This window comes from Apteryx mantelli, chromosome 6, assembly GCF_036417845.1.
Source record: "Apteryx mantelli isolate bAptMan1 chromosome 6, bAptMan1.hap1, whole genome shotgun sequence".
Classification (NCBI taxonomy): domain Eukaryota; kingdom Metazoa; phylum Chordata; class Aves; order Apterygiformes; family Apterygidae; genus Apteryx; species Apteryx mantelli.
Genome location: NC_089983.1, coordinates 49282237 through 49308783, shown reverse-complemented (window position 1 = coordinate 49308783; position 26547 = coordinate 49282237). Strand labels below are relative to the sequence as shown.

The 26547-nt window shown below is 40.0% G+C and overlaps 1 protein-coding gene across 3 annotated transcripts; it reads left to right on the top strand.

The window, feature by feature from the left end:
• The first annotated feature begins 204 nt into the window (after window positions 1–204).
• Window positions 205–25732, top strand: STAM2 (signal transducing adaptor molecule 2). Of its 3 annotated transcripts, none has more exons than XM_067299438.1 (15): window positions 205–284; window positions 9607–9691; window positions 12572–12647; window positions 12865–12960; window positions 15053–15199; window positions 17078–17147; window positions 17879–18065; window positions 19236–19330; window positions 20110–20192; window positions 20371–20458; window positions 21295–21349; window positions 22070–22223; window positions 23806–23975; window positions 24204–24331; window positions 24929–25732. In XM_067299438.1, exons 1-15 carry the CDS (start codon window positions 239–241, stop codon window positions 25039–25041), a joined length of 1593 nt encoding a protein of 530 aa, XP_067155539.1. In that variant the 5' UTR covers window positions 205–238; the 3' UTR covers window positions 25042–25732. The 3 variants fall into 3 exon arrangements, with proteins under 3 accessions (XP_067155539.1, XP_067155540.1, XP_067155541.1); XM_067299439.1 differs by having other exon boundaries at window positions 24204–24471; window positions 24929–24961; XM_067299440.1 differs by lacking the exon at window positions 205–284 and adding an exon at window positions 10412–10596 and having other exon boundaries at window positions 9611–9691.
• Window positions 25733–26547: the final 815 nt, after the last annotated feature.

The following is a 26547-nucleotide window of genomic DNA, read 5'->3' as shown; positions in this document are numbered from 1 at the left end:
GCGAGGCCCCCGCCGCGCCGGGGTGCCCGCGGCTGCGCCTGTCGCCGCCTGCCCGGCCCCGTCTGGTCGCCTCAGGCCTCCCTGTTCCCTGCCCGCGCGGCGCGGCGCGTGGGGCGTTTCCTGCGCGGCGCGGTCAGGCGCGGCAGGGGCAGCCGCGGGGGCCTGGCGGCGGCCGCGGCGGGGGGCGGGGCAGGGCAGGCGGTGTCTCTCAGCTGCGGAGCGGGCGGGCGCCGCCGCGATGCCGCTCTTCGCCGCCAGCCCCAACGCCTTCGAGCAGGACGTGGGTGAGCGAGCGGCGCCGCGCCGCGCCGGGGGGGGCGCAGGGGGAGCCCAGCCTGGCCGCGCCGGGCCCGCCGCGGCCTCCTGCCCTCGTCACCGTGGCCAGGCCCGCCCCCCGCGTGCGCGGCGGCCGTTAACGACTGGGCCCCAACTGGCTGTTACTCACCGCCGCGCCGCGAAACTCAAGGAAAAAGGGGGGGGGGGGGGAACAAGCGTGCAGTTTCCTGGACAGATTAGTGCCCTGCTTGTCTGCGCTGGCCTGCCGCAGGCCTCGGCTCCCCGCTCCTCCGTGACCTCGGGAGGGGAGCGGGGCGGCCTGGGGGCGCGGAGGGGCCTCGTGCCCTCCTCGGCGGCGGCTCGCGGAAGCGTTCCGCGGCCGGCCGCGCCGCAGCTTGCTGCGAGGTCTTCGAGCCGCGGCCTGTCTGCGCTGAGGTGTTCCTGCTGCCTTCTGGGTTTCGAATTGGATTGCTAGGCGCGCTGAGTTTGAGCGGTGCGCTTAGCTTGTCGTTTCTAGGAATCAGAGCTGAAAAAACAACTCCCTTAATGCCAATAGCATCAGCTTTTTATGCCCCTTTCAGTGTCTGGAACTGAGGCATTAGCTGGAAACTAATTGGGTGGCATCAAGTTGAGCGCGAGCTGGCAATTTCTTGCCATTACAAAACCCCGAGGCAGCTCTGTTGGGCTGGAGTTGCGGCCGCTGACAGGGCGAAGGTGCTGACTCAGAGGCTTTTTGTTTCGCTCCTCTGCTTGCTCTTGAGCATCATCCTTGTTCTCTGTGGTTCTTTATTAAATAGCGTTCTGAATCTGCAGCATAGCAAAAAGCAGTTTAAAAAAAGCGGGATGCCAGAGTCAGATTTACACTTGTTGATTCACTGGTATTTTAGGTAAGAGAAGAATTCAGCATTCTTGGGATTTTTTTTTGTCAAGGCTGGAATATATACTGATGGAAAACGTTGTTGTCTGTGCTCATGCTACAACACCGTCTCTTTTCTGTGTAGAATAAGCCACTCTGTTTTCTTAACATGTCTTCAAAGTTTGCATAAATAAAAGCATTCGCCGCCTTCTTGTTCTTTTCACAAACCATCATAAAATTTTAGTGTTGACCTATGATTAAAATGAAGGTGGAAACTTGTCAAACCAGCTGCATATGGTTCAGTTATTTCAAGTATTTTGTGAAGCTTTATCTGCGTTCTAGCCAGAGGTATCTTTTAAATGGCTCTAACTGATGTATTTGCACAAATAAAGACTTTCTGAACTGGGGAATCTCATATTTGTGCAGAATTCTTTGGCAAACCTAAAGGGTTCAAGCGCTTTCAGACTTTATAGTGCTTCAAAAGTGACAATCTTTTCACTTGTAGTTTCTTAAAATTTACCTTATTTAAACTTGGCGAAACAGTATGCACTTACTACAGTTAAGTGCAGTAGAATAAGAACTTTATAATTAGTGAGGCTAAATCTTACAACCTCTTACTAGGGAAAATCTCTGTTTACCATTAAGAGCTTTTCTTTTTTTCCTTTGTAAATTAGAATATCCAGAATATCAAATTATCAAATGTGAATGCTTTGTACTGTAGCTTGTAGTATTTATGAGTGGCTGTTCATGGTTTTAATATGCATCTGTCAGGATTTAACTTATGTTTACCTCTTTTTTTCCTGTGTTAAGTTTTTCTTTTATAATGAAAAATTAGGTACAGACCAGCAATATAGTTGAGCCCCGCTGATGAGTTGATGCCACTGAAAAGGAGAGATCCTTTTCCATGTTGCCATCTCACCCAGATTTTTTGGATTCCTCACTGAACTGATTCAACTCACCTGCTTGGCAGAAAACTGTTTTGACAAACCAAAGTATCTGTCTGGTGAGCTGAGCCATATATGAAGGTGAATGGATGATGAATTTGGGAGTTTGGTGAGTTGAATCAGCTCAACGGAAGCTGCAAAAATGGTAGTGGAAAGAAGGGGCAGGACTCCACTGCAAAGCTTGCTGGGAAGAACAGGACTCCTCTTTTGGTGGCAGCAAGCAATTAGGTTGATTCAGTTGTCTCTTCAGACTGCACATCTAATGCTGCCGCTTTCTTGGAACACCTTTGGAAAACTGTGGATAAACAGTCATCTGCTTTGTCACAGTTGTTTTTGCTTCCTCGATTCTAAGTCCTCATGTTTGCTTTTCAGCAGAGCTGCAGAGTCTTAATTCCTCAGCATCTGCTCTGGTCACTTTGTAAACAGTTGTGGTGTCACAGGGTTAACCTATGCAATAGCCCTTTAGAGGAGCTAGATTTCTTTCATTTGTTTTTCCTGTTGAGAGGATTCTCCAGAACTTCAGTTCTTAAAGGGTTAGAAGCTTTTAAATTTCCTGTCTAAATCTGTTCATAGTTCATATGCACTTGCTGTTTTCCCACTGTTGACCTTTCTCTTAAATAACCTTCATGTCTTAAGTAGTTGCTCCCTTGATAGAGAGCAACCTATTCCCTTTCATCTTTTGCTAGTTGTCTTTCTTAAGATTGTTAACACGATTAAGGGGAGCAGGGGAGCATGTTCTGTGCTGATTTGAACGTTGTTATCCATAATTGTACCATAGATTGTTCGTACCTTGTATGATAGCATTTGATGCTTCCTTGTACTTAGGTGAAATGTTTACTGTGCACGTTTCATTCTAGTACTGCATTTACCTTTTCTGTGGCTGCTTTGTGTTGGTGACCCACGTCCTCCTGCGTTAGATCTTAGTGTACTCATCATCCTGCTCCTCTGTTTTCCATCTTCTGTTTCCAACTGCTCAGCACTTAGTTTCTAGGAGAATCTTTCACTGGCCCTGAGTATATGTGAGTTTACATTTTCTCCTAGTAAATGTTATTTTTTTCCACCTAATTTGGTCCTCAAGGGCTTCCATTTCTCCTTACATGATGTTTTAGTCTTTCCTTGTGCTGATGATACCTTCCCACTTTCCTCTAGGTTTATTACAAGACCCTTACTCTTGCTATCCATGTCAGCAAGGGTTTTATCAATATTGATTTTGAGACCAATTTTGAGGCATTCAGGAAGTAAACTCTCCCTGCCATCGTTAGAGTGCTTTATGTTCAGAGTTGTCTTCCTTTATATTGTGGAGTGATCTAAGAACTGTAGCTAGTTACTTATGCATGGCATCCTATGAAATATTTTGCTGCAATCTGAACAGACCAACTGATGCTTAAATTAGCCTTTGATAAGATGTCTTCATGTAGAAAAATAACTGATTTCTGTTACAGTTCACCACATTTGTCCTTTACTTCTCAGTCTGTATTAATTCTTGCTTTCAGCATTTGGTCTGAAGTCTTGCAAATGTTTGAAGGCAAGCTATAATTGTTTTGTTGTTGTTGCTCAGGTCTGTCTTTTTTCACCTTCTTTAAATTTAGGGATCGCATTTTCCAGGCTTCAGTCTGTGGCTCTGTCTTGACCTGACTTATTAAAAGTCCTTACTGCTGAATCTGCAATGTTGTGTCACTTCTTTCCCATCCCTGGGATTATTACTCATCTGCTCCCAGACATATGCTATCCCCATCTCCCCCACACCCAGACTTTACTACGTCATAGCTGCACTCTTGTTTTGTTTTTGATTATATTATGAAGGATGTTTTGTTATTTAATGTCTGAATACTGATAGCTTTCATATAATTTTGGTGCCTTCCAGGCTCTAGAATACAACTTCGTTACTGGCTCCTTAGTCATTTTGCTGTTTTCTTGTAGCTGTCAAATTGTCTGACTACAGTATTGTTTACTTTTCAGCTTACTGGCCAATTGGCTTGATGAAACAAAATGTCAGGTTTGCTTTTTAAGCTAAAATTGTATCTCAAAGTCTTCTCAGTGAACAGGATTACCTTGCAAAAAAGATTTAATATTCCACTTTGCTGCTCCAGTTTTTTAAATAAAATATAAAAATATTTAGGGTGACATGAATGGGGTTTAGTTACTAACTGGGATTGCTACAGATAGGACTGACTTTTCAGGAAGGACAAAGTTTAACATTCAGTGTTACTGGAAATATAAGTTGTTATGACTATAGTGATTGTGTTTATAATTGCAAATGAAATCAAAGCTGGAATTTTGGGGGCATTTTTCTAGTGTAGGTATACAAAGGTAAAGTAAAGAAAAGGAGGTGTGTAGGATGCTAGGCTAAATCATTCTGTTTTATCTTCAGAAAAAAATAACAGTCTGGAGTTGGGTTTTTTTTTAAGGTTTTACTTGTAAATATATTAAGTTTGTTTTTACGTGCTTAAACCTATGGAGTACAGATGGTTGCTATACAGAATTTAAAATATTTGTGTATCTACAAGATTTTATTTCACATAGCTTGGGGAGCACATCAGGCACATCAGTCTGGAAATTTGTTAGACCAACCACTAGAATGACAAACTTTGTGTCAAATTGAGATGTTCTTTTTGCTAAGTCAATGCTTGTGTGCTCGTTTTCTTTCTACTTCTAGCATAAAACTTCTGAGACACAAGTGAAAAAAATTTGTTGCATTCTAGGTGGGTTTTTTTGTTTTTTTTTTTTTTAAACTGGCATGTTATTTGATGTTGTTGCCAAGCTTGACTCAAGGGAGTCCAGGGCTGAAATAACAATATTTTGCAAGTTTGAAGGTCGTATGTGCTAGGCAGCAAAGAGGTGGAGCCGACAACAGGACAAGGCTGCTGATTTCGTTGTGTCCGTGTAGTATGCTGTGTGCTGAGTTAGGGATTTCCAGGCGGAGCAGTCGGTGCGAGATTGGTGTAGCGGTGTGGTATATTCTTAGTAGTAATCACAGTGTCAAGTTGGAGACTTCTGCAGAGCTTTTGGGATGCCAGCACTGCCCTTAAGGAATCATGGGAGCTGTGAAGTTCCCACAATTCCCTTTTTCTTCCCTGTTCATGTTCATACGGGTATTTTAAGATTTCCCCGAGTTCCTCATGCTGTTTCTCTTGCTTCTTGCTGTTGTGAATACAGATCCTAGACACATGTGCAGAGTTCTTACTGTTGTGTAGTGTGTGATTTTTGTGTGTGTTTGCAAAACTGAGGGTTCCCAATGCTAGTAATGCATTAGTGAAAATGAAACAGGGCTAGCTATAGACGCTATAGGAGAACTGAAGGTATGGCAGTAAAATACCTGTAAAAACGAACAGGCAGGAGCGCGCTTATTTATGAATGCGAATCTGGGACAGTTTGACATTATGCCAAGATCTTTAGAGACAGAGGGCTTGATATTTTAAAATGCATAAACAGAAATGCTTTGGGGGATTGCCACACGTTGCTCAGTTGCAGTCCTGATAGAAATGTTTTCCTGTTTCAGTGTTGTTTCTGGATTTTTCTGGATTTTACCTGCCCCTTTCTTGTGAAATAAAGGGGAGAAGAACCAGCGCAATTAGGTTGGAAAGACCGATGTTCAGCTGTCCTTTAAAATATAACAGCGCTTTTGGATGTCATGTGGTGGAAGGAGGGTTCTGAAAAACTTCCCTTTCATAGTCTGCTGAGATGAAGCATTATTTTCTTTTCGTGAAGAGGTGGTGAGCGTTTCTGAGGCAGCAGCTTGACATGCATTTCTTCTTTTGGCAGCAACACCAGTAAACAGCTCCCGTCGCCTCCCCAGCTGCTCGCTTCAGTGCACTCTCCTCTCTTGTGTTGGCATAGTTTTTTGTGCAGCTGTGTGGCAAATCAGATCAGGGAACTGATCCAGTTAAAAATGATTAATTTTTTTTATTTGTTTGGGTTTTTTTAAATACACTGTGCAGCAATAAAGAAGCATATTTTGCTTTTAATGTGGGTTATTTTTATAAAACTAAGCTCAAGTTGAGTGTGCCTTCATTAATTGGAGGACTACAGAGTGTATGTATAATTCATAGAATTTTTTAAGGTTTTTGTTCTCTTAGCACTGAGAAAAACTTGGAAAACGCATCCTCCCACATCTGTTTCTTCTGATCAAAGTCCATGTCTCGGCATCTGTGAAGCGGTTGTCCTTCAGGATGCTTCTTAAGCTGAAGCTGGTGTTAAGCAGAAAGACAGATGCTGTTAAATTTGTAGTGCTGGCAGGGAAGAAAACCTCAAAGGTTTGCCTTAGGGCAGCCTTCAGTCCTGCCTCCGCAGGACCACTTTTCTGCTCTTAGAGCAGAGCATGTGGAGGCAGGAGGATGCCTCTGTGCGTCCCCGCTGGGGACGGGCGCAGCAGGAGAGCGGCGACTAGATGGTGCTGAGCTTTGTTTTGGTAGCTGTGCTGTTCTTCAAGGGGTGAGAGGTGTGGGGATGTGAACTTCTCAGTGATGTCTTGGTATACATTAACAGGAAAAGAGCTAATCCAGGATAGCAAGTGTCCAGGAAAACACTTACATTATTTTTATATATATATATGTATATATAAAAAAAAATTCTTGCAAGAGCTATTGAAAAGTGACACTTTTGTCTGCAAAACAAACGCTGTAAAAGGAGGAGAGCTGTTGGCGCTTCCTGGCGACCTGAAGTAACGTGAGCCCCGCAGATCTGCACCACCGCACTTGCTCAGCACTGTGCCTCGTCTGGGGCTCCTTGGGGAATTGTGTTTTGGATCTGCATGACAGTATGTGCAGAGTAAAGTACTAGGGCTTGCAGTGTTTACACTGCATGTTCGGTTTGCAGGCTTACACTTGACTGGCTTGCAAGCAGTCGGTTATGTTAAATTTCCTGTGTACTTTTATGTTCAAGGATCTGTTTCGGTTTATTTCTTTGCTGTGATATTTTAGAAGTAATTGGTTTTTTTTACTAGCAAATCAGATAGGTGTGATAGAGGTGTTCTGCCAAAGCATGATAGCTATTATATGTATTTTACAAATGCTATTTTATTTATATATATATTTTTTAATACTTTCTCCAAAAGTAAATGACCTTATTTGATTTGTTTCCCATTCTAAAAGAAAAGTAGTGGAGGGGGAGAGGAATGTTTGGAAGTTTGGGTTTGGGACTGTAGGAAAAAGATAAAGCTTAGATGCGTGACAGTGTCTGTCTTTGGACTTGCTTGGCTAGTTGGGCCCAGCTGTTGCAAAGCACTGCTGACTCTCAGTTGAGCTCGCGTCTTCTTGAGTCACTGGTCATTGCTGAGATCAAAGTACAGCGTTGTTCACTGCTCTTTGTGGTGTTTGACAGTTCTGAAGGCTCGGGTATGAAAAACCTCAATTCTTCTTGGCTCCCACGGCTTTTTGTTGAACTGCCACCATATTTTCCCACCTACTGTTATTGCTCCTTATTTCTGTTGTGTTCCAGTTTCCTATGTTTCACTTTTATTTCGTGGCAGAAAAACGTCTCTCTAATTATGTAGGTGTTTCACGTTACTTTTGCATTGCCCGTGCTTCCCACCGGGAGAACCTAGGGCTTCCTGGTCGAGGTAGCAGCGCCCGCCACAGCAGGGCTCCTGCGCTTCAGCAGCCAGCCGTGCCCCCCTGCTTGCTCAGGGGGCCTCCTGGAAAGGGCTCTTCCAAAATACGCTTGGAGATTTAGAGGGGAGACAGGCTGCAGAGCAGGGTTACACCAGGCAGTGGAACAAAAAATATGCCCAGGCTGTTTTGTTCACGCTGTTTGTCCCTGGAGGGCTGCACAACTGATGGCTGCCGTCATTTGGTGAGACGGCTTAATTCGGCTGACAGGTTTTGATGGAAGGATTCATGCTGTTGGGGTGGAGGCGTGCAAGGCGATGCCTTTAGAAAGCAGCTTTAGCTGGCAGAAGTTCATAGCAAACACCAGGCCGCAGTCCTGTGCGCTGAACACTGCATTGTGTTATTCTTAATTTCTACTTTTGTGATTATTCAGTCTATACAGGTTAAATATTCCAGGAATGTTTTCTGGGTGTAGGTTCTTTGTTTTGTGACTTCTTTTTTTTTGAAAAGAAAAATGCATATTCAAGTTCTTAAAACTGCAGGCTCTCATTTATCTTGAACAGTCAGTGAGTTTTATGTTAGCTTCCTTCAATTTTTGATGTATTAAAAAAAAAAGTCCTTTCAAGGTATATTTTTAAGAAGGTCTGTGCTGTAGGAACATGTTTTCACCACAATATTTAATTCTTAAATAGTTAGCCTCTCTTGTGAAGGTGACCTGTGGTCAAAACCGCAAATTTCCGTCCTTCGTTCTTGGTCTGCTTTTACTGTAATGTAAGGCTTTGGGGCACTGCTGGCTACCACGTTTGCGTCGTCTTTGTGGAAGCCGTTCTGCTGAGCTAGCCCAAGAATTGCCGCAACTTTTGACTGCAAAACTAAGTAGTGAAGCTGATTATCGGAACATACGTAATTACACACGTGAAATTGGGTTTGTCCTGGAGGAGTATTGCTGTCAGCAAACATTATAATTTTGGAACAGCTGCTATCGCACAACACCATCACATTAATAGTGAATGACCACTCTGTTCTGCTTTTAATCTACTAAGTAGTCTTTAAAATACTCAGTCCCAAAGGGATTTGGTGGCTTCTCTTACTAAAATAAAATTCTGTAAAAGTGGTGATTATGATACTGCCATGATCATTTATGAAGTGCATTCTGATGGAATTAATATGTAACATAAAAATCTAAAAGCATTTATCTTTGAATTTAATCAAAACATTTAAACTGTGGGAAGTAGCTTAAATTTTAAGGCAGCAAATACAATGTATAAAATACTTAATTTGCTGTTTTTGAGTTATTTTAATAGAAGTGTAATATTTATGTGATTAAAGTAACATGGCTCTACCAAAAACTTAAAGGGAAGGACACAAAAACCATTAAGCCTTAGCGGTTAGTAAAGTGAATGGAATGCTATAAATGCTGAGTAGCCTTCTGCTCCCCCGTGTCATTTGTTTTCTCAACAGCTGTTGCAATATATAGATTTCCTGAAAAGCTAATAGAAAACAATGTTTTAAGAAGTGTGTTGAATAAGGAGATGGTATTGCTTTATAGACCTAAAATTTTTTTTTTTTGCTTTTGGGAAGATCCACGTGAAATGTATAATGGCGTGCAAACTTAAAACCTTGAGTGAAATCTAAGTTAGGGCTATGACTTAAACCTGGAGTAACTAAACAAACTGTATAGGAAGAGTCTCTTTTTCATCATTCGCAACATCACACTTCAAGAGTTATTTCACTCTTTGCATCTTTTGAATTCTTATCACATCTGTTAGTCCAGTGCTGTTCTTTCTACACAAAAAGTGTTATATACAAAACTTTAGCAAAAACTAGCATTAGTCCGGGGGTGGGGGGAATAACGGGATACCTCCACTGCCTCTCCGTAGTGTATGTGGAACGTCCTTTTCTGGTATGGCTGAAAAAGCATTTGTTCACTAGCATCTGACCTTAATAGGGCATTACATTTAATCAATTTTGTTTTTCTTTATAGAAAAGGCTACCAATGAATATAACACCAATGAGGACTGGGGTCTTATTATGGATATATGTGACAAAGTTGGAAGTACTCCTAATGGGTAAGCTGTATCTCAGCGTTACAACATGTAATTTAATGTTCATGTGAAAAAACACTGTTTCAGAAGCAGCGCTTCCCAAAATGCTTTTCATAGTCAGCTATGCAGAAAGCACTACCAATCTGACACTTCTGTAAGCTACACAAATATGTGCAGTTGGCTTTAAAACTCTTTGAAAAAAATGTTCCAACAGAATTTCCAGGAGAGCAATTGGTATATGCTGGGTGCATTCCAATTTTTAAGGAGCTCTGCACAGTAGGCTGACTTATTCATATTTAATGATCTTGCATAAATTTCAAGAAGCAACTGTGTCAATAGGAGAAAATGTAACTAGTTTCTTTGCATAAAATTGTCTAGCTAGAAAAGTTAGCTGTTTATGATGAAAAAATTCTTTGTTTATTCTCTAGAAAGAGTGGGACGGGTAGAGGATATCAAGGAAAAAAATTGGGATGAAAACCCAAATCAATTTGAATCAGTTTAGCCTAAATGGTAATACTGAAACATGAGTGCTAATTCAGTGATCCTCTGAGGGCTAAAAGTAACTGCTGAATTTTAAGGTAATGTTTTGAGTGGTGAAATGTTCTGAATTTTCTGATCAACTTGTCCTTGGAATTGGTAAGTAGACAGTATCCTTAAGCGACTTGGAAGCTTTTTTTAAACAGTTATACGTAATGTTTAAGATTACACTGAGAAAGTTCTTTTTGTGTTAATTACCTCCCACAGGAAAGAATGGCAAATCTGTTCAATCTGGGGATCTTTAGTCCTTAAGAAAAAAGTGTGGAGTGTTCTTTGATTCCTTTCTGAAGTCTTCCCCCCCCACCTTTATTTTTTTTTAATGCCGAAAGATTTCTGGAGGTGACTGTTTTAAATTGGTTTGTTGCAGGGGAGAGGCAATTGTGAAAACTCAGGTGTGTTTTTAATTGTACAAGGAAAACATATAATTAAATCTGAAATTCTGAATTTTAAAATGTCATTACTGATAGCGTATTTTAATTTTGCATAATTGTCTCTTCCCTCCCTGCCCTTCACTAAGAGCAATTCTATGAAAATAATGTTGCCTGCATTTAAATAAGTACATAAAAAATTGTTGCAAGTATGTTGTCTCTTTTGGGTTGTTTGTACATTAAGTATGACTCAACATATTAAATATTGGGACTAAAACTGTGCTTCTCTGGCTATGTCTGCGTGAGCAAGTAACTACCGCAGTAGGACTGGAGTAGTAAATCAGCAGTTGATGTTGAGGCCCCTGCATCCAATGCACAGCTCAGATTTTTTTTTTCCTCTTCAGACCAAGTTTAGTCTTGCCTCCTAACATAATGTCACCACAGGCATTGGTGCAAATTTGCCTGAAGGATCAGGTGTTGGCTCTGACCCTGATGGCTCGCTGAGAGGTTGGAGCGTGGCTGGTGGGCACAGAGGAGCTTCTGGCTTCATTTCATCCAACTAGAAGCTAATGTGCTTGCACCGAAACTGCACTGTGAGCTAAATCGATGCCCAACATGTGGGAACGATCGGAGAATTTCTCTCAAAACCAGACTACTGCTCCAAACCAAAACGTGAATGTAGATGCAGCTTAACTTACTGGCATAAAATCTGTCTCAGTGTAGACATAACGCATTGGAATCTGGTTTAAAACCAACTTTTTTAATGTTAATGGTGAAACAGTTTTAGTTTAATTTTTGCACAGGCATTTTCCTAAGCTTTGCCTAAGGCTGCAGTTCCCCAGTGACTCTCAATTGACAAGAGAGAATTTGAGCTGAAGAAGGTTGTCGAATATTCCCCCCCCACACACACACACCTTTGCGTGACAGCTTCCTAGGGAGCCTGGTCCTGACAGTGACCTGTCCGAAAACTAAGATGACAGAATCGGCAGTCGGATCAGATGAGCTCCCGGATGCGGGCGCTGCGCGGCCGGTAAACGTGGAAGCCTCCATCCGGAAGGGGCCGGGGCCGTGCTGCCGTGGGGAGGGGGCAGGCGTCCGCGCCGTGGCTCTCGCTGCACCAGCGTGCTCGGGGCAGCCGGCCGCCGTGGCGAAGAGCACGTGGACTGCTGCGACCGCTGATCACTAGGCGGTGGGGAGAAACGCGGCCTTGGGGAGACGCTCCACTGCTCCGGGCTTGGAGCATCCCCGTGTGCTGGAAGCGATATTAGTCATAAGGGCACTGCGTCAGCTGCTCGCGTAGAGATTTCCTGTGTTTAAGTGGCTTCAAAGTGATGGTGTTGATGAAGCCTTACATATGCCTCAGCTGTTACATGCCTTTAACACTCCTTTTAAATATGGAACTTCTTAATAGAGAAATGTTTAGCTTGCTAATATTCAGCTTGCTAATTGTTATTCTATACTTTTTTCAGATTTTACATAAATATTTTATCATGTTTTATATAAAGATTTTATCGTTTGTTTTGGCATCTTAAGTGTCTTGAAAATGGGATCCAAGAGCTAGCAATATGGGAATGTTATTTTTAAATTAAATCCTTAGAGAGTGTTTTCTGTAGCTGATTTATTTAATTTTTAACCACTGCTGCTGGTTTTTGTTTTGTTTATGTTGACTTTTTTCACTGTCTACTTCACAGCCATTTCCCTCGCACAGCGGCAGCTGCTCCCCTTATGACCTGTCAGCAGTTTTACGGCAGCTAATGCAAAATACCTGCAAACAAATGGTGTCCGTTCTAATCTAATACACTTATAAAAACGTGTTGTTAAGTATTTTTTTTCCGGTATTTTTTTCCTTGCTCTGTTGGGGGAGCAGTTTAGGTTAGATTACTTTTTTTTTTAATAGGTCCAGTTTTGTTTGCTTAGCCTACCTGAGTAGCTGATATCATACATTTTGCAGATTGTAATGTCAGTCACCTTTATCACTAATACTTTATTTCTTTTCTAGAGCAAAAGATTGCCTTAAAGCCATTATGAAGAGAGTAAATCATAAAGTTCCCCATGTGGCTTTGCAAGCACTTACAGTGAGTAGGCTATCACTGTTTTCCAAAAACCTTATATTTTTTTATGTATGCGGCTATAAAGTGTGTAGCGATCAATGGATACGTTTATGTACCTTCATCAGAAGTCAGCAGAAGTGTGCGTGTTGAATGAAGGTTGACATTTTGCTCTGGTTACTTATGCTTTTCATTTGGACTGTTTTCATTGTTGTCATGCTCATAATTCTGTTTCTGTTGTCAGCTTTTAGGAGCCTGTGTATCAAACTGTGGAAAAATATTTCACTTAGAAGTATGTTCTCGTGATTTTGCTAGTGAAGCTCGCAGTATAATAAATAAGGTAACTTTTTATAACCTTAAGTAGTGGGGGAGAACTATTTGATAACTGTGCTTTCTGTCAGCATAGCAAAGACTTGGCAAAGCTAGTGTTATAGTTAATATATACGCTATAGTTTTGATGCAATTGAAGATACCGTGCTGTGTCTTATCACTGAAACTTGTGTATCTTTGTTTTTACTATGAGAATATAATATATGAAGGAAGTGATATGTTGATATTTACTACCTGGTTAAAGTTTTTTGCAAAATTACATAGGAAATCTTAATTAATCTGTGACTTTTTCTAAGCTCAATTAATCTGATAATGGTGAAGGCAGCTTTTCTTGAAGGTTTTTTTTTTGTTATTTGTCTGGAATGAAATTCAGAGGCTAAAGAGCAAAGAGAAAGCTGAGAAAGTTAAATTTCTATATCTACAAGGAAAAGGAGAAGGTCCTCGGACAATTTTCTCAGTTTCTAGAGATTTTCGGAATGCTGAATAAAGTGGTAACCAAGAAAGGGAGACGTTAGGGTCAAATTGTCGATGGGATCTAAATCTGGATGTAATGAACTGAATAAACAGAAACAGTTTTCCTCTAGTTACTGTTCCTGCTGAAGACAAAAATGGCTAATGGGTTAAAAAGAAGATGGTCTTCAAATATGTGGGAGGCCTGGAATCATCAGAGGTTGAGCAAAGCAATTAAGGAAACTAATAAAATCGCTAGCAAGCAAAATGAGTTCACAGCTCTTTTTCTCGCTTTCTGTGGAAAAATAGGTCTTAAAGACCTCCCCTTTGTTCTCATTAGCGTGGTCCAGTCTGAAATGGAGCATTGACCTTCGGGGTCTGATGGTGCTTGTGGATGAAAAAACAAACCTTTCATCCCGCTAAAGAATGGTTTACTGGAGTATAATTTATTTTGTTGGGAACGACTTGTGTTTTCCCCCAGCCCCCTTGAAGAAATAATCTTCAGAGGGCAGAGAAAACCTGCACTTTCTCCCTTTCCTCCAAAAGGAAATTAGTTCAGACGAGTGTAACGAATATCTTTGTGTTGATACTGAAACTATCCAGCTACATCCCTTTTAATTAAAGGCGTGCTTGAGCCCAAATTTGCCAACACTCTTACTGTTCAGCATGCGTTTGCATGTGAGGCACAGGCTTACGCTGATCTGAAGTGCTCTCAAAGGGGAGATGTTGGCCCTGCACGGTGCATTTGTGCAGTCCCAAGCTCTCATCCATGCAATCCAAATGGAGCACACGCAGCTGAGCCCAGCAACCCCACAACACTTATCCACCAGCAGAGATCCTGAGGTCAGTTTGGATTATTTGAGTTCAATAGTCTTTTTATTAAGTGATGATAAGAACAGAAAGTGCACAGAGCTTGAAATGCTTTAGTCCTTTTTTTTTTTTTTTTAATATATATACCATCAGTGCTGGTGTAACCTTAGCATATATTATCTGCTTAAATGAAGAGTTGCTCTTTTTGCTCCAGTAAAAAACTTAAGGCTATTACAAGAGTAAGAGTAGTTGAAGTTTAATGTTACTGAGCTATATTCTGGGGCGTATTCTTTAGCAGTATAGTAGAGTGATATGTGACTGAGTTCTGCAGGTGGATTATCAGTTTGGGTTGAGGTTGTTAGCAGGTGACATCTGCAGTGTTGTTTGAAGTTGGCGGTCCTACCTGGGTTGACAGTAGCTGTAAATCTTTTGGGTGGGGGTGGAGGAAGGGGAGCTGTAAGGGCATTTTGGTGCAAGAGGCTAGAGAAGAGTGGGGGAGGCAGAGGAGCTGCAGGCAGAGCCTGAACTCGATCTTGCTTTGCCCTTGCTCCAAGCAAGTATCTTGCTTCACCAGATTGTGTCCCTGTGCCTCAGTTCCTAACTTGGGAGCTAATAATACAAACTATCCCATGAACTGAAGGGTGACACACTTGATGGGAGCTACAAGGAGTCACTGTAAGCGATGTGGTGGTTCGGGTGGCACTGTGCATAATGCATAGTTCCTTTTTGTGAGAGAATCTGAATAGAGACGTATATATATATATATATATATTTAGTGTGTGTGTGTATAAATATACACACATATACACAAGTATCCCTCTGGACACAATTTTGTCTTTTAGGCTCATCCAAAAGTATGTGAAAAGCTAAAAACTCTAATGGTGGAGTGGTCAGAAGAATTTCAGAAAGACCCACAATGTAGCTTAATATCCGCAACTATTAAATCTCTAAAAGAAGAAGGTGTAACTTTTCCTGCAGCTGGATCACAGGTAAAAGCTGATTTGCAATTATGATTTGGAATACATAGTACTTTTAACTCCTACTAGGCCTCTAGCAGTGAGCAAAATGAAAAGCTGTCCAAACAAGGTCTTGTTTGCTTTCAACTAGAGAGTAGGATCCTGGTTCTAGTTTGGTCATTTCCTTATGCTGAGGGTCATTTCTGTTCATTCTACTTCTCTTTATTTCCTTGGCTTCTTAAGAAAAGCTTGAAGCATAGACTAAAAGCTATTTCACAATGCCTTTATGAGTTGTTTCCTTTTAGATTCTTCTTTTCTTCAGATCGTTTTTAGAACTTCCTTGAGCTGTCGCTACCTTAAATCTTAGCATTTCTACACCCACACCCTGTACTTGGTGTTTCGTGGTTCTAAATGCTGCCTTGGAGCACATGCCTCCGTTTTTCCTCAGAGCGTCCTGAAGCAAAGGGCAATATTTGGAGCTGAGATATTACTGAAGATGCTCTGGGCTCTGTTTTCTCTTTCCAAGTTCCCATTTCTTGTTCTGCAGTTATCTGCCTGTGTCAGGAATGGTCCTGGCTCTGCAGTGATGGGGGTTCCAGTCCTAACCCTACCCCATGTGCTTTACTGCTGGTGATGTATTTTGCCTAGTCTTCTAGCTAGCAGATATAACGATAGGATTATCTTCTAAGCTTTGACTGATGCTCACTAAATAATTTCGTGTCAAATATGAGTTTGGCTAAGATCAATATTGAAAATTAGAACTACAGCTTCTATTATGTATTCCTTACATGAGGTTTACTTTTCTCTGTATTAGATGCATAGAGAGACATGTTTTGTTTCTGATAGTCTCTCCTTCTCCCACAAACGTAATGAGCATGTGTTTTGACACATATCCTAGATCTAGGATGTGTATTAAAACATATGGCAGAAACATAGAAGATCTAGAGTACTGGAAACTGGAAAATTATTCTTGCTTTTCTACAAATACTTATAAAATGATATCTTGATGGTTTTACCTTGTATAGTTCACTGCAAAAAAGCAAAGCTGGTATTTCTTAGTCTCTGGTATACTTGTACAAAATTGCTTTCTAGGACCACTGATAAGACCTAGACAGTGCTAGTGTCTGAAACTGGGTTTTCCATTCCTGATATGTGGAGGAAGCCTTCCTTGCTGAAGTGAAAATTCTAAGAATGATTTCACCATGCTGTTGCAGAGACTCACATTATTCAAGTTAACGGTTTCCAACTTTGTGTGAACTTGCTCTTCATTCCTGTTCTCCCATTCTTTTCAGCCAGCTCAAGTGCTGCTCAGTGACTTGGCAGACAGCTGCCCCTTTGCCATAAATTACTACTGTACAGAACAGAACTTGAGCTGCACTTCAGCTGGCCCAATGAAGTCTAGCATATTGGCTTAAACTGCTGATGAGGATGAGCTTCTACCCGTAAGCTGGACTATGAAAAGGAGCATTTGAGGCATGGAGACATCCCGTTCAGCATCAGCAGGATGTGCAGAGGCTGGGAGTGTATCCCTTTGGAATAGGGAGGAAGTGTGCTCCATGTGACTCCAAAGAGCTTTTCTTCCTTGGCGAAGGGAGGGCAGAAGTGGAAAGAGTAGTAATTTAAATGAGATCTCATTATTTACTATTTACTATTTTTTATTTATTTCTTTTACTTTGTTCTTTGCTGAAAACAAAATAAAATCAGACTGAGATTCTGAAGATAGTGGAGGGGGTTCTGTGGGGTTTTTTTTGGGGGGGGGTTCTTTTGCTTGGAGGGTTTTCTTCCTTTTTCTAAAAGGTCATTTTGACGCTAACCAGGAACAACTTATTACTAATTTTTTTAAACATATAATTATACAGCTTTCTTTTTCCATTGTAACATAAAGGTATTCTATTGCTCATACATTTGCAGGCTACCACAAATGCTGCTAAGAATGGTGCATCATCAGGTAAAAGCAAAGAAGATGAAGATATAGCTAAAGGTAAATAACTAGACCCAGCTTTTGGTTAGACTCATGCCCTAGAACATGTTTTGTTAAAATACACAGAGATAGGAAGTTATATGCTCTTCTGCTGCACAGAACTTAAAAGAGGGCACAACAGGCTGGGAATTGGCATACTGTTTTGAAAGATATTGGATGAGGATTTGGGGCCAGATGTATTCTCCTCTACCACATAGCCATTAGCATTGTCTGGTGACTGCTCCTTCTTCAGAGAGCTTGGTCTCTTCCCTTTTGCACCTACACGTTTTATTTTAGCCTTCATCGTGATGCTTTAAAAAATCAGAATATTTAAATGTTTTATTATTTCTCTTCTCCTTTGGATATAGTTATTGTTATTCAGATGTCAGTGAAGAATCTACCAGTATTTCTGATCACACTAACGATGTTACTGACATTGGTAGCTTGTGAGATGATTCAAGTTGTGGGCTGTACCACAGAAAGCAGGGTTTTTTTGAAATGTTTCATAACTTGCACATGATTGTCTTGCCTCTTAATCCTGTTGCAAGGCAGAGTAAAGTGGCTGAAATGTGAAATATAGTTAATGATTTGGAGCAAAGATTTTAAATTTATGTATTAGAGGAACAGATACAGAGTACTTTTATAATATACCTGTAAATGCATTTTTCACTTTCTGATTAGGAAAGCAAGCTGCCTTTGTATATAGGGATAAAATATATAGACTTACCTTTTTTTTCCTCCCCTAATTGTAGCTATTGAATTGTCTTTGCAAGAGCAGAAACAGCAACAAATGGAAACTAAATCCTTGTACCCATCTGCAGAAATTCAGCAAAACAATCAGAACTCGAGGAAGGTGCGAGCTCTGTATGACTTTGAAGCTGTCGAGGACAATGAGCTCACCTTTAAAAGTGGAGAAATTATTTTTGTTTTGGATGACAGGTATAATATATTCAGATGAAGGTGCCTTTATTCCAGAACATATCTGTTGTTAGGTTAGCAACTTTTTCCTCTGCATTTTTCTGGCCTTTCCCAAATCCATTTAATATTTTCCGCTGTTTTTTTTTTCTGTCCCCCAAACTGTATCCCCCATGAAAAAGTTCTTAGGTTCCTGCAAAGCCAGCCCTGGCCTCCTTTCCCAGTTCTTGCATTCCCTCAGTGATTAGCCGTTCCTTTAAAACAGAGTTACCTCCAAGACTATCTGATGCTACAAGAGCCTTTCTCTGCCTCTTCCCTCTGAGGTTCTCCTCAGCAGCAGCTGTCTTGCTTTAGCTGGTGAGGTCCAGAGAGAAGCAAACTGCTGTGATTCCAGTGCCCAACCTCCTGGTTCAGCTTGGCTTGCTGCTATATGTAAAAATGCAGTGGCGAGGAGAAGACAGCCTCTGCCCAGCTGAACTGGCTACCACCATGTGCCCGGACAGCACTGCAGTTCTTGACCTTGAGCTGTTTTTGGTGCAGGGTGAACCTCTCTGTATTACACTGGATATTTCATTCTGTGGTCTAGGTCCAATTTGTTTGTTTTTAGAATGCTTATCTGAGGCAAATGTTAATTGGTTAACATCTGTCACAAGAATTTGTATATGCGTTAAAATGCTGTTTCCAGGAATTGTTAAATCTCTGGCCATCAAGTATCCTCATTTGTTAGGAATAAAACTGAAGAAAAATTACCTAAGGTGATTTCTGTTGCTGTTATCACCATTGCCCTAATGATCGTTACAAAGCAGAACCTCCTCCTTGCTCTCCTTGCTAATGCTGTTCTAGTTAAATAGACTGTGATAGGTGAATTTTATTTCTAATGTGAGTCCCCACTTGCATACTTCTAAACTTTTAAATGAAGCTATCATGTAACCAATCTAAAGAATTGAAGAGTTGAATACAATTGAGTGCTTGCTCTTGAATGATTTGACTTTCCCTGATACCTGCGCCAGACTCCTGCTTTTGGCTTTACTGCTAGCCTGCTAATCTCTACACGCGTTCTGCTTCGCCTTTGTTATTGGATACACGGGGAAACAATATACTAGATATCACCAGTTTTCTGTCGAAAGCACAAAATATGTAGTTGATGCTAAAAGTTAATGTTCAGAGTTTTGTAATACAGCTTTATTTCCCCAGTGACACTAATTGGTGGAAAGGTGAAAATCATAGAGGAGTAGGACTGTTTCCGTCCAATTTCGTGACTTCTGACTTAAGTGTGGAACCTGAGACGGGTAAGTTAGCTACTAAAAGCTAACAGATTATTTTAGAAAGCTGGGCTTATAATGGAACTGCTAATGAGCACATCAGTAAAATGATTTCCTGAAATCAGCCTAAGGAAAGAATTGTGAGAGGTGCTGACCTTGTTGAAAACAGGCAAGCAAATGCCACTCCTGTAGCTGACTTGCACAATTTCTATATTTTGTTTCTGAATTGTGACCTTTTTCCTGTTACAGAAATTCAGTTCAATTTACCATAGTTCTGCATGAGTAACATACATTTGAATTCAGTAACTTACCTTTTAAAACATCTGAAAAGAAGGTGGACTTTGACATCAGATATAGTATTGAATAACATTCATACTCATCAGTGGCTTGTAAGAATCACATTCTTAGCTTTATTCATCATCATGATTCTGAAATAAATCTTAACATTTAAGGGTTAGTTAAAATTAACCATATATATGTTGGAGGTGTTCTTAGATGCTAGTAGGACTCCAAAAGCCTCTCTCTTGCTGGGCCTGGATTTGTGGTCAGACTAACAGACCAAAGGAAATGGCTTGTCAAAGGGTTTTCTAGGCAAATCCATTTTTCCTTCTCCAGCAGTGAGGAGCTCCCTTCTTAAAGTGCTTGCTTACATTTCTCTCTCATTTAAAGATTTGATGCTAAGCAGTATTTAAGACAGTTTAGTTGAAATTAGTTTAAAATTTGAATAAGTTTCAATAAAATAATGTGCATTTTAAGTTAGTGTAGTAACACAACTGCAGAAAACAAAATAATGTTTGTTCTTTCAGCAACTGTGGATAAAAATTCTGTTACTGAGGATGTTACGGAAGAAATTAAGAAAGCAGAACCTGAACCAGTTTATATCGATGAGGTACGCAGTCATTTTCAGTCTGTTAAAGTGCTGATATTTTACATTGGTGAAAACATTCTTTTGGTACTGGCTGATGAAATGGTAACTCCTTTATATAATTAACTTCATATTTGAAAATTAAAACAGTCTTTGCCATGCTTCAGAAATAACTGTTCTTAATCTTCCCTTCACCTTTCAGGATAAGATGGATAAAACACTGCAGGTGCTTCAGAGTATAGATCCTACGGATTTAAAGCTTGATTCTCCAGATCTTCTAGACTCAGAAGGTATTCTGAGCATTAAGTATGCTAGTTCTTGTATTTCATTTCACAGTTAGGTTTTTGTGGATTCAGTTTACAGTTCTTTTGCATTTATTTTAACCTTAGAGAAACCTGGGTCCATACTAATAGTGTGCTGTAGAATAGTTTATTTCATGGTGGGAGTGTGGGCCTGTATTTATAACTCTGAATTTTCTAATAGTTGCTAAGCCAACTCCACATTTAGGCAAGTAATTTGCTTAACTTCCAGCTAGTGTACTCTGCCTGCTCTTTGCAAGATCCGTTCACCTATCAACACTGCCTGAAATAAGCAAGTAATTCTAAGTCAAAATTTCTCCAAAATATTGCTTTTTAGAAGTTCAGTGTGCTTAAGAGCTGATTAATTCAAGGTGTGTAAGAACAATTGAACATATTTCAAAAAAGTGTTCCTAGAATGAAAAAAGTGAAGATAAAGGAAGCTCCCTCAGTACATGAGATCTACATGGATTCCTGGAGAGTCTAGGAATTTCTATAAGAGGGAAAAATTGTAGACCTTGCAGTGTTCAAGCAAAAATGCAAAACTGTCTTTCACCAGTGGTCTTTTGAGAGGGTAGAAGGAAAGAGGAGAGCGGATGGCAAAAAAGCAGAATAACCAGTGTATTTTTCCTCTTTACTTGGTGTGGGGAAAGAATGGATATCAATTAGAAATGATTTTGATGGAACAGGCATGATCAGCTCGGTGCACTCCCCAATTTCATGTGGTATCCTATCTTAGTGCCGTTGGATAAAATAGTTTTTGTGCTGGATTAGATCTAAAATTCTAATTGTGCAATACATAAACTACCTTGATACTTTTGTCTCCACAGATATTTGTCAACAGATGGGTCCAATGATAGATGAAAAACTAGAGGAGATAGATAGGTGAGCCATAATCTTAATGGTCTTCTGCATCATTTACTAATACTTTAAGTTGGGCAATTATATTAATTTTTTGTATTTTTTCATCTCCCAAGCTAGAAAATTTGCAGAGCAGAAATTTGACAATTCTACCTTTTTTTTTTTTAACACTATATAGAGAAGTTCCAGTGTGCGTACTAAGATTTGGTTGCTGCTCTCAAACTTTTATTGCATAGCTATGTGCGATTTATGTTAGCGCTTTTTAACTGTAGCCTTTTGAAATCTGTCCAGAACTCGGTATTCTTTAGGATTTTCAGTCTGCTGCTGACTGTCCTCAGTGGCAGGAAAATCTATTCAACTATATCTTCACTGCTTCCCTCCAGGCTCTCTGGGATATTTGGTGATAAGTGTGAGAAGGTAACTGACACTTTTACCTCCGCATTTACCACACCTGTGGAGTTGCCTTTTTAAATTTATTTTATTTTTTTTATTTTAATACAGCTAGGCAAGGATAATTGCCCACCATTCTGGCTCTCCTCCAGTCCCATTGGTATGAGGGAACAGAATGGATTCTGGAATTTTTGTGATATAAATGCATAAAAGTCAGCCATCCACCTTTTAAGACTTTTTTTCTTGCATACTCAAAACAGTTTAACAAACTACTTTTCTTTGCTGCTGCTGCTCTTGGAAGTAACACTAGCTGTTAAAGAAACTCAGTGTTTGCATATATTTGTTTTGAAACAGAAAACATTCAGAATTATCTGAACTGAATGTGAAAGTTCTAGAAGCGTTGGAGCTCTATAACAAACTGATGAATGAAACGCCGATATATTCAGCCTACTCAAAACTCCACCATCCTGCACAATATCCACCTACGTCTGCTGGTGTTTCAGTGCAGGTCAGTAGCCCTTTCTGGAAATAGAGACTTTCCAAATATAGTTTTCTATTTAAAAAGATGACAGCAAAAATGAAGTGTAGACTTTCTTGCTAGCCTACGAACAATCTGACATCGCCTTGGGACTTTTTATAGCCTTTAGAATAAAATACCATTTACACAGTAGACCAAAGTACTTTCATTTGCACTAGTGTTCTTGTATAATAAACTATAGTTGTTAACTTTTGCTGCATACTTAATACAAAGACTGTATTGAAAATTCTGAAAGATTCCTTCTATGGTTAACTTCTAAGTTGGAATCGTGTGTTCAGAAGCTTGGCGGATATGCTTGCTATGAGTCACGCTCTCAATCTTAAAGCCAAATGTTACTTTATTATCTAATAGTAGGGATGAGACAGAACTTTAATATTAGTGCATTAATCATGAGTGCAGTGCACTTTTTCTAAATATAGAAACCCTACTCTGGTTTTAGCTCTTTTTTCCTTAAGAAATAAGCATGTTGTATTAGTGGGCGTAGGAGCTCAAAACTGATTTACAGTGGCTCTAATAGAGCATATTGGTATTTTAAGAAAACAAAACCGGAAGAGAAAGGGGATTTTAAGGATCCATTTTAGAGAAAATGTAGAATGAGTGGTTTAGGTGAGTTTTACCTTAATGTTAATTGTTCAGTGAGAAAAGAATAGTTATCATAGTAACAGCTAGATCCAAAAATGTCAGGTAGTGGTAATTCTGTGCCCTTAACTTTTGTAGTAATGAGAATTTCATTATATTTGGGGGTGAAAAAATAATTTAAACCAAAAGACAACTGAAGTTTAATATTCCTCCCATGATACACACTTCCAGCTGTGGCAACTACAAGATGATGCTGATTATGCTGAGCCTTAGCATGGTTATTTGGTATGAAGTTACATTTTTCCCTCTGTGTCCATAGACCATCCTAAGTCACAAAACAATGAGCAGTACAGTTGCATTTGACTTCTTAAGCATGTTTTATGTTTTACTATCCTATCTTGAGTGGAAAAGGACTTGGAAAATAATATTATCTTAATCCAGAAATGCAAGAAACAAAAGTTCTTGCTTTTTTTCTTTTGTTGGAGTCTTAGAATATTCTTATGTTCTGGTTTTCAAAATGTTACTCAATTACAAATCTCTAAAGATGTACATCTTCCCACTCAACCGTCTTGTGTTTGTGCATCAAAATATGTGAGGATTGAAATTCTAAAGGCCAGGCAAATGAGAGAGAAAGAAGTAAGGTTTCCAGGAGAATCAAGGATTTTGTTTGCTTTTACATGATACAAAAGGTTGTTCTTTCAGCTGTTAAGCACAGACATTAGAAGCAGTGCATTTCTGAGAGATGACCTGCTGATGGAATAATGGATGTGTATTTAAAACCCATACATGTGTTATGAGGAGTTACATTTCGGTTTTAGACGCTTGTTGGAAAAATGAACTTGTGACAGCCTCAAACTATGGTAGTGCAGCCTTTGAACCCTGACTTATTTGTGCATTGTAATTGTATTCTATGGCATGCTTACTGTTATTTAGTTGAAAATAAAAGGTATATGATGTTTCTTCTTATTTACAGTCATATCCTGTACAGCCACCTAGTGGAAACTACATGATGCAAGGTGTTCACCAAGTCACTGTTTCCCAGGGTTATAGCCTAGGACCTGATCAGATGGGGCAGTTGAGGTCTCTGCCCCAAAGTATAAATTCTTCTGGAGCAACTCAGCCTGCTCAAGCTGCATATTTAAGGTACCATTTCAGCAAACTCTTAATAGCTTTTCCTCCTGATAGTAATTACTACTTTGTCTAGAGGTGGAGTGTCCCTGGGGTATTTATAGCAATATTTAATACATTGTTTTATCATTTTGAGAATGTACAGATCACTTTTGGACTAAGCAAAAATATTATTTGCAAATCTGCTTATCAGATAAATAGACCCGAACTCATCAAAATTAGATTTGTTTTGTTTTGTTACAGCCCCGGGCCAGATTCTGTGTTAAGCCAGACTTACGTGAACCAAAATCCCAGCCTTCAGGCAGCTGCCAGCACAGCTGCTTACCCCCAGCAGATGGGAATGTCTGTGGATGTGGCTGCTTACCAGAACAGTACGTCGAGTTTGCCTCAAGGACCAGCTTATCCTGTGGCAGTTCCTGCTCATTCCGTTCTACAGCAGCAAGCGAATTACCCTCAACAGCCCCTTCTTTAAAAGCAAACTGGGCTCATATTTCTAAAATGATGCATAAAGGTTGCTGAATGTAATGATTTTTACGATACCTGTTACTGCTATCAAAATACATTTTCCTTTTAAATAACTCAACTTAGTGCATTAGGGTGATGCAGAGTAAAAACATGCATCAGATTTGATTGTTAAGTATTTGCTTAAAGGCAGCTTGAATTACATTAGCTAATGGTTTAAAATAATTTCAGATGACTTTAAGCCCTTATTTTAGTGGTGTCTGTCAACTAGCACAAATAGTTTCATGAAACACCACCTGTAAATGTAAATTTAAGTAAAATATTGTCCAAAACCAGAATAACTTCCCTTTAAATGTGTTTCTGGAAACTTGAGGATGCTCAGTTGTTGTTAGGCATTGCTCTAGTTAAACATTGCTTCCTCTGGTATCTCACTATAATCTTACTATTCCCAGTGCTTTAGAGAATCTCTGCTGGTTCAGACACCTTCCTTCTCTCTCCTCCTGTAGTGAGCTTTCCAATATGGTATGCACTGCGTAACTGGAACAGCTGCATGAGCAAGCACACGAGAGCTGGAAGAGAAAATTGTGACAGTGAGAACCATGTTCCTGCAGAAATATAAAAAATTATTTTTACATTGCTGTCTATTAAATTTGGGGGAAAACTACAGATAACTGCTGTGGTGTTTCTCTTGAAAGAAACGAGAGCTCTAGCCCGGAGCCCGCCTGTTCCTTGGCTGGCAGAGGTGGGATTGCGAGCACAAGTTGCCTTTGCGAGAACAGGCAGGGGATGATCCCAGCTGACTGTGTGGGCACTCTGTGGATGCAAGGTGCTGAGCCAGAAACTTGTACAGAAGCTCTTCTCCTTTTCTGAGGAATTTAGAAGTGAAGGAGTATTCTAGTTCCTTGTGGTGAAGGAGGGGCTCAAGAACGTTTGAAACTTGAGACTGAGAATCTGCCTTGTTCCCTTTCAAGTGGGGGGCACAGCGGAGCAGAAGTCACGTTTGTGGGACCAGGGAATTCTTGCCTCTTTTGGATTTCCTTTCTTTGCCACCATTTACATGGCTGAATGCTGACTACAGTCAGAGAAAAACTCGCAAACCGTTTGAAAAAGGTGTCTTTAACTCGCGGTACGTATAGACGGAGCAAGTGCTTTAGCAGTGGGACTGTGTTCCTCATTTGATATAGGGAATGGTTGCATATTTAAAGTGACAAATGTGTCTTTAAAAAAGGAATTGCCTTGGAACTGGAACTGTAGCATTTGGTGGATAAGAAAAGAAATCGAAGACTTTCTTCCCTGATGCACTTTTTTAATGGGTGGGTGGGGGGGGTGACTGGTTTGTTTGTTTTTTTGTAGGGTTTTTTGTTGTGTTTTTGGGGTGGGAAGAGGAGTAGATGAGCTGAAGTCTTTCAGGAATGTGGGATTTCTCTTACTTTTTCAACCTCTGGAAAAATCACTTAATTCTCCTCCAGTTTACCTACTCACTTTAGCATAGTCATATTTATAAATATTTTAACTATGTTATGATGAATAACAATATTTAGACTGGGAAAATAATGGGAGAAAATCTCTGATTTAAAAATCTTGATTAAATGCATGAAACTCAAATTCTCTAAATAGGAGTGTTTCGTGTATAATTTTTCTAAAAAATGAGAACAATTGTATTGTAGACTGAGTAATAAAAATTACCCTTCGCTCAGTACCACCTCCACTTCTTTCACATTTTATTAAATTATTTAGTATCATGACCTTATTTGTTTGCAGCTTTATGCTTATGCAATAAGGTACCTGCTCTTTGAATCATTTTGTATTTAAATTTGTGCAATTGGAAGGAAGCTTTTGTCTTTCCTTTTGACATGACTTTAGTTTGTCTTTATCCTTCCCCCAAAGTAGCTTAGTATAAATAACACATTGCAATACTGAAGTGTTTTGATAACTTGTTTCTTGTGTTCTTTAAGAAGAATTAATTTCAATGCTGCTGTTCAAAATTCTTATTGTTTGGAAATTTTTTTGTAAGAGTTTACTTTTTTCCAAATTGATATGTAATCAAACTAAATCTTGCTATCATTTATGTAGAGTATACATGTTTATTTAGTAAAGGAGATAAAGGTAGGTATTTTTATTGGAT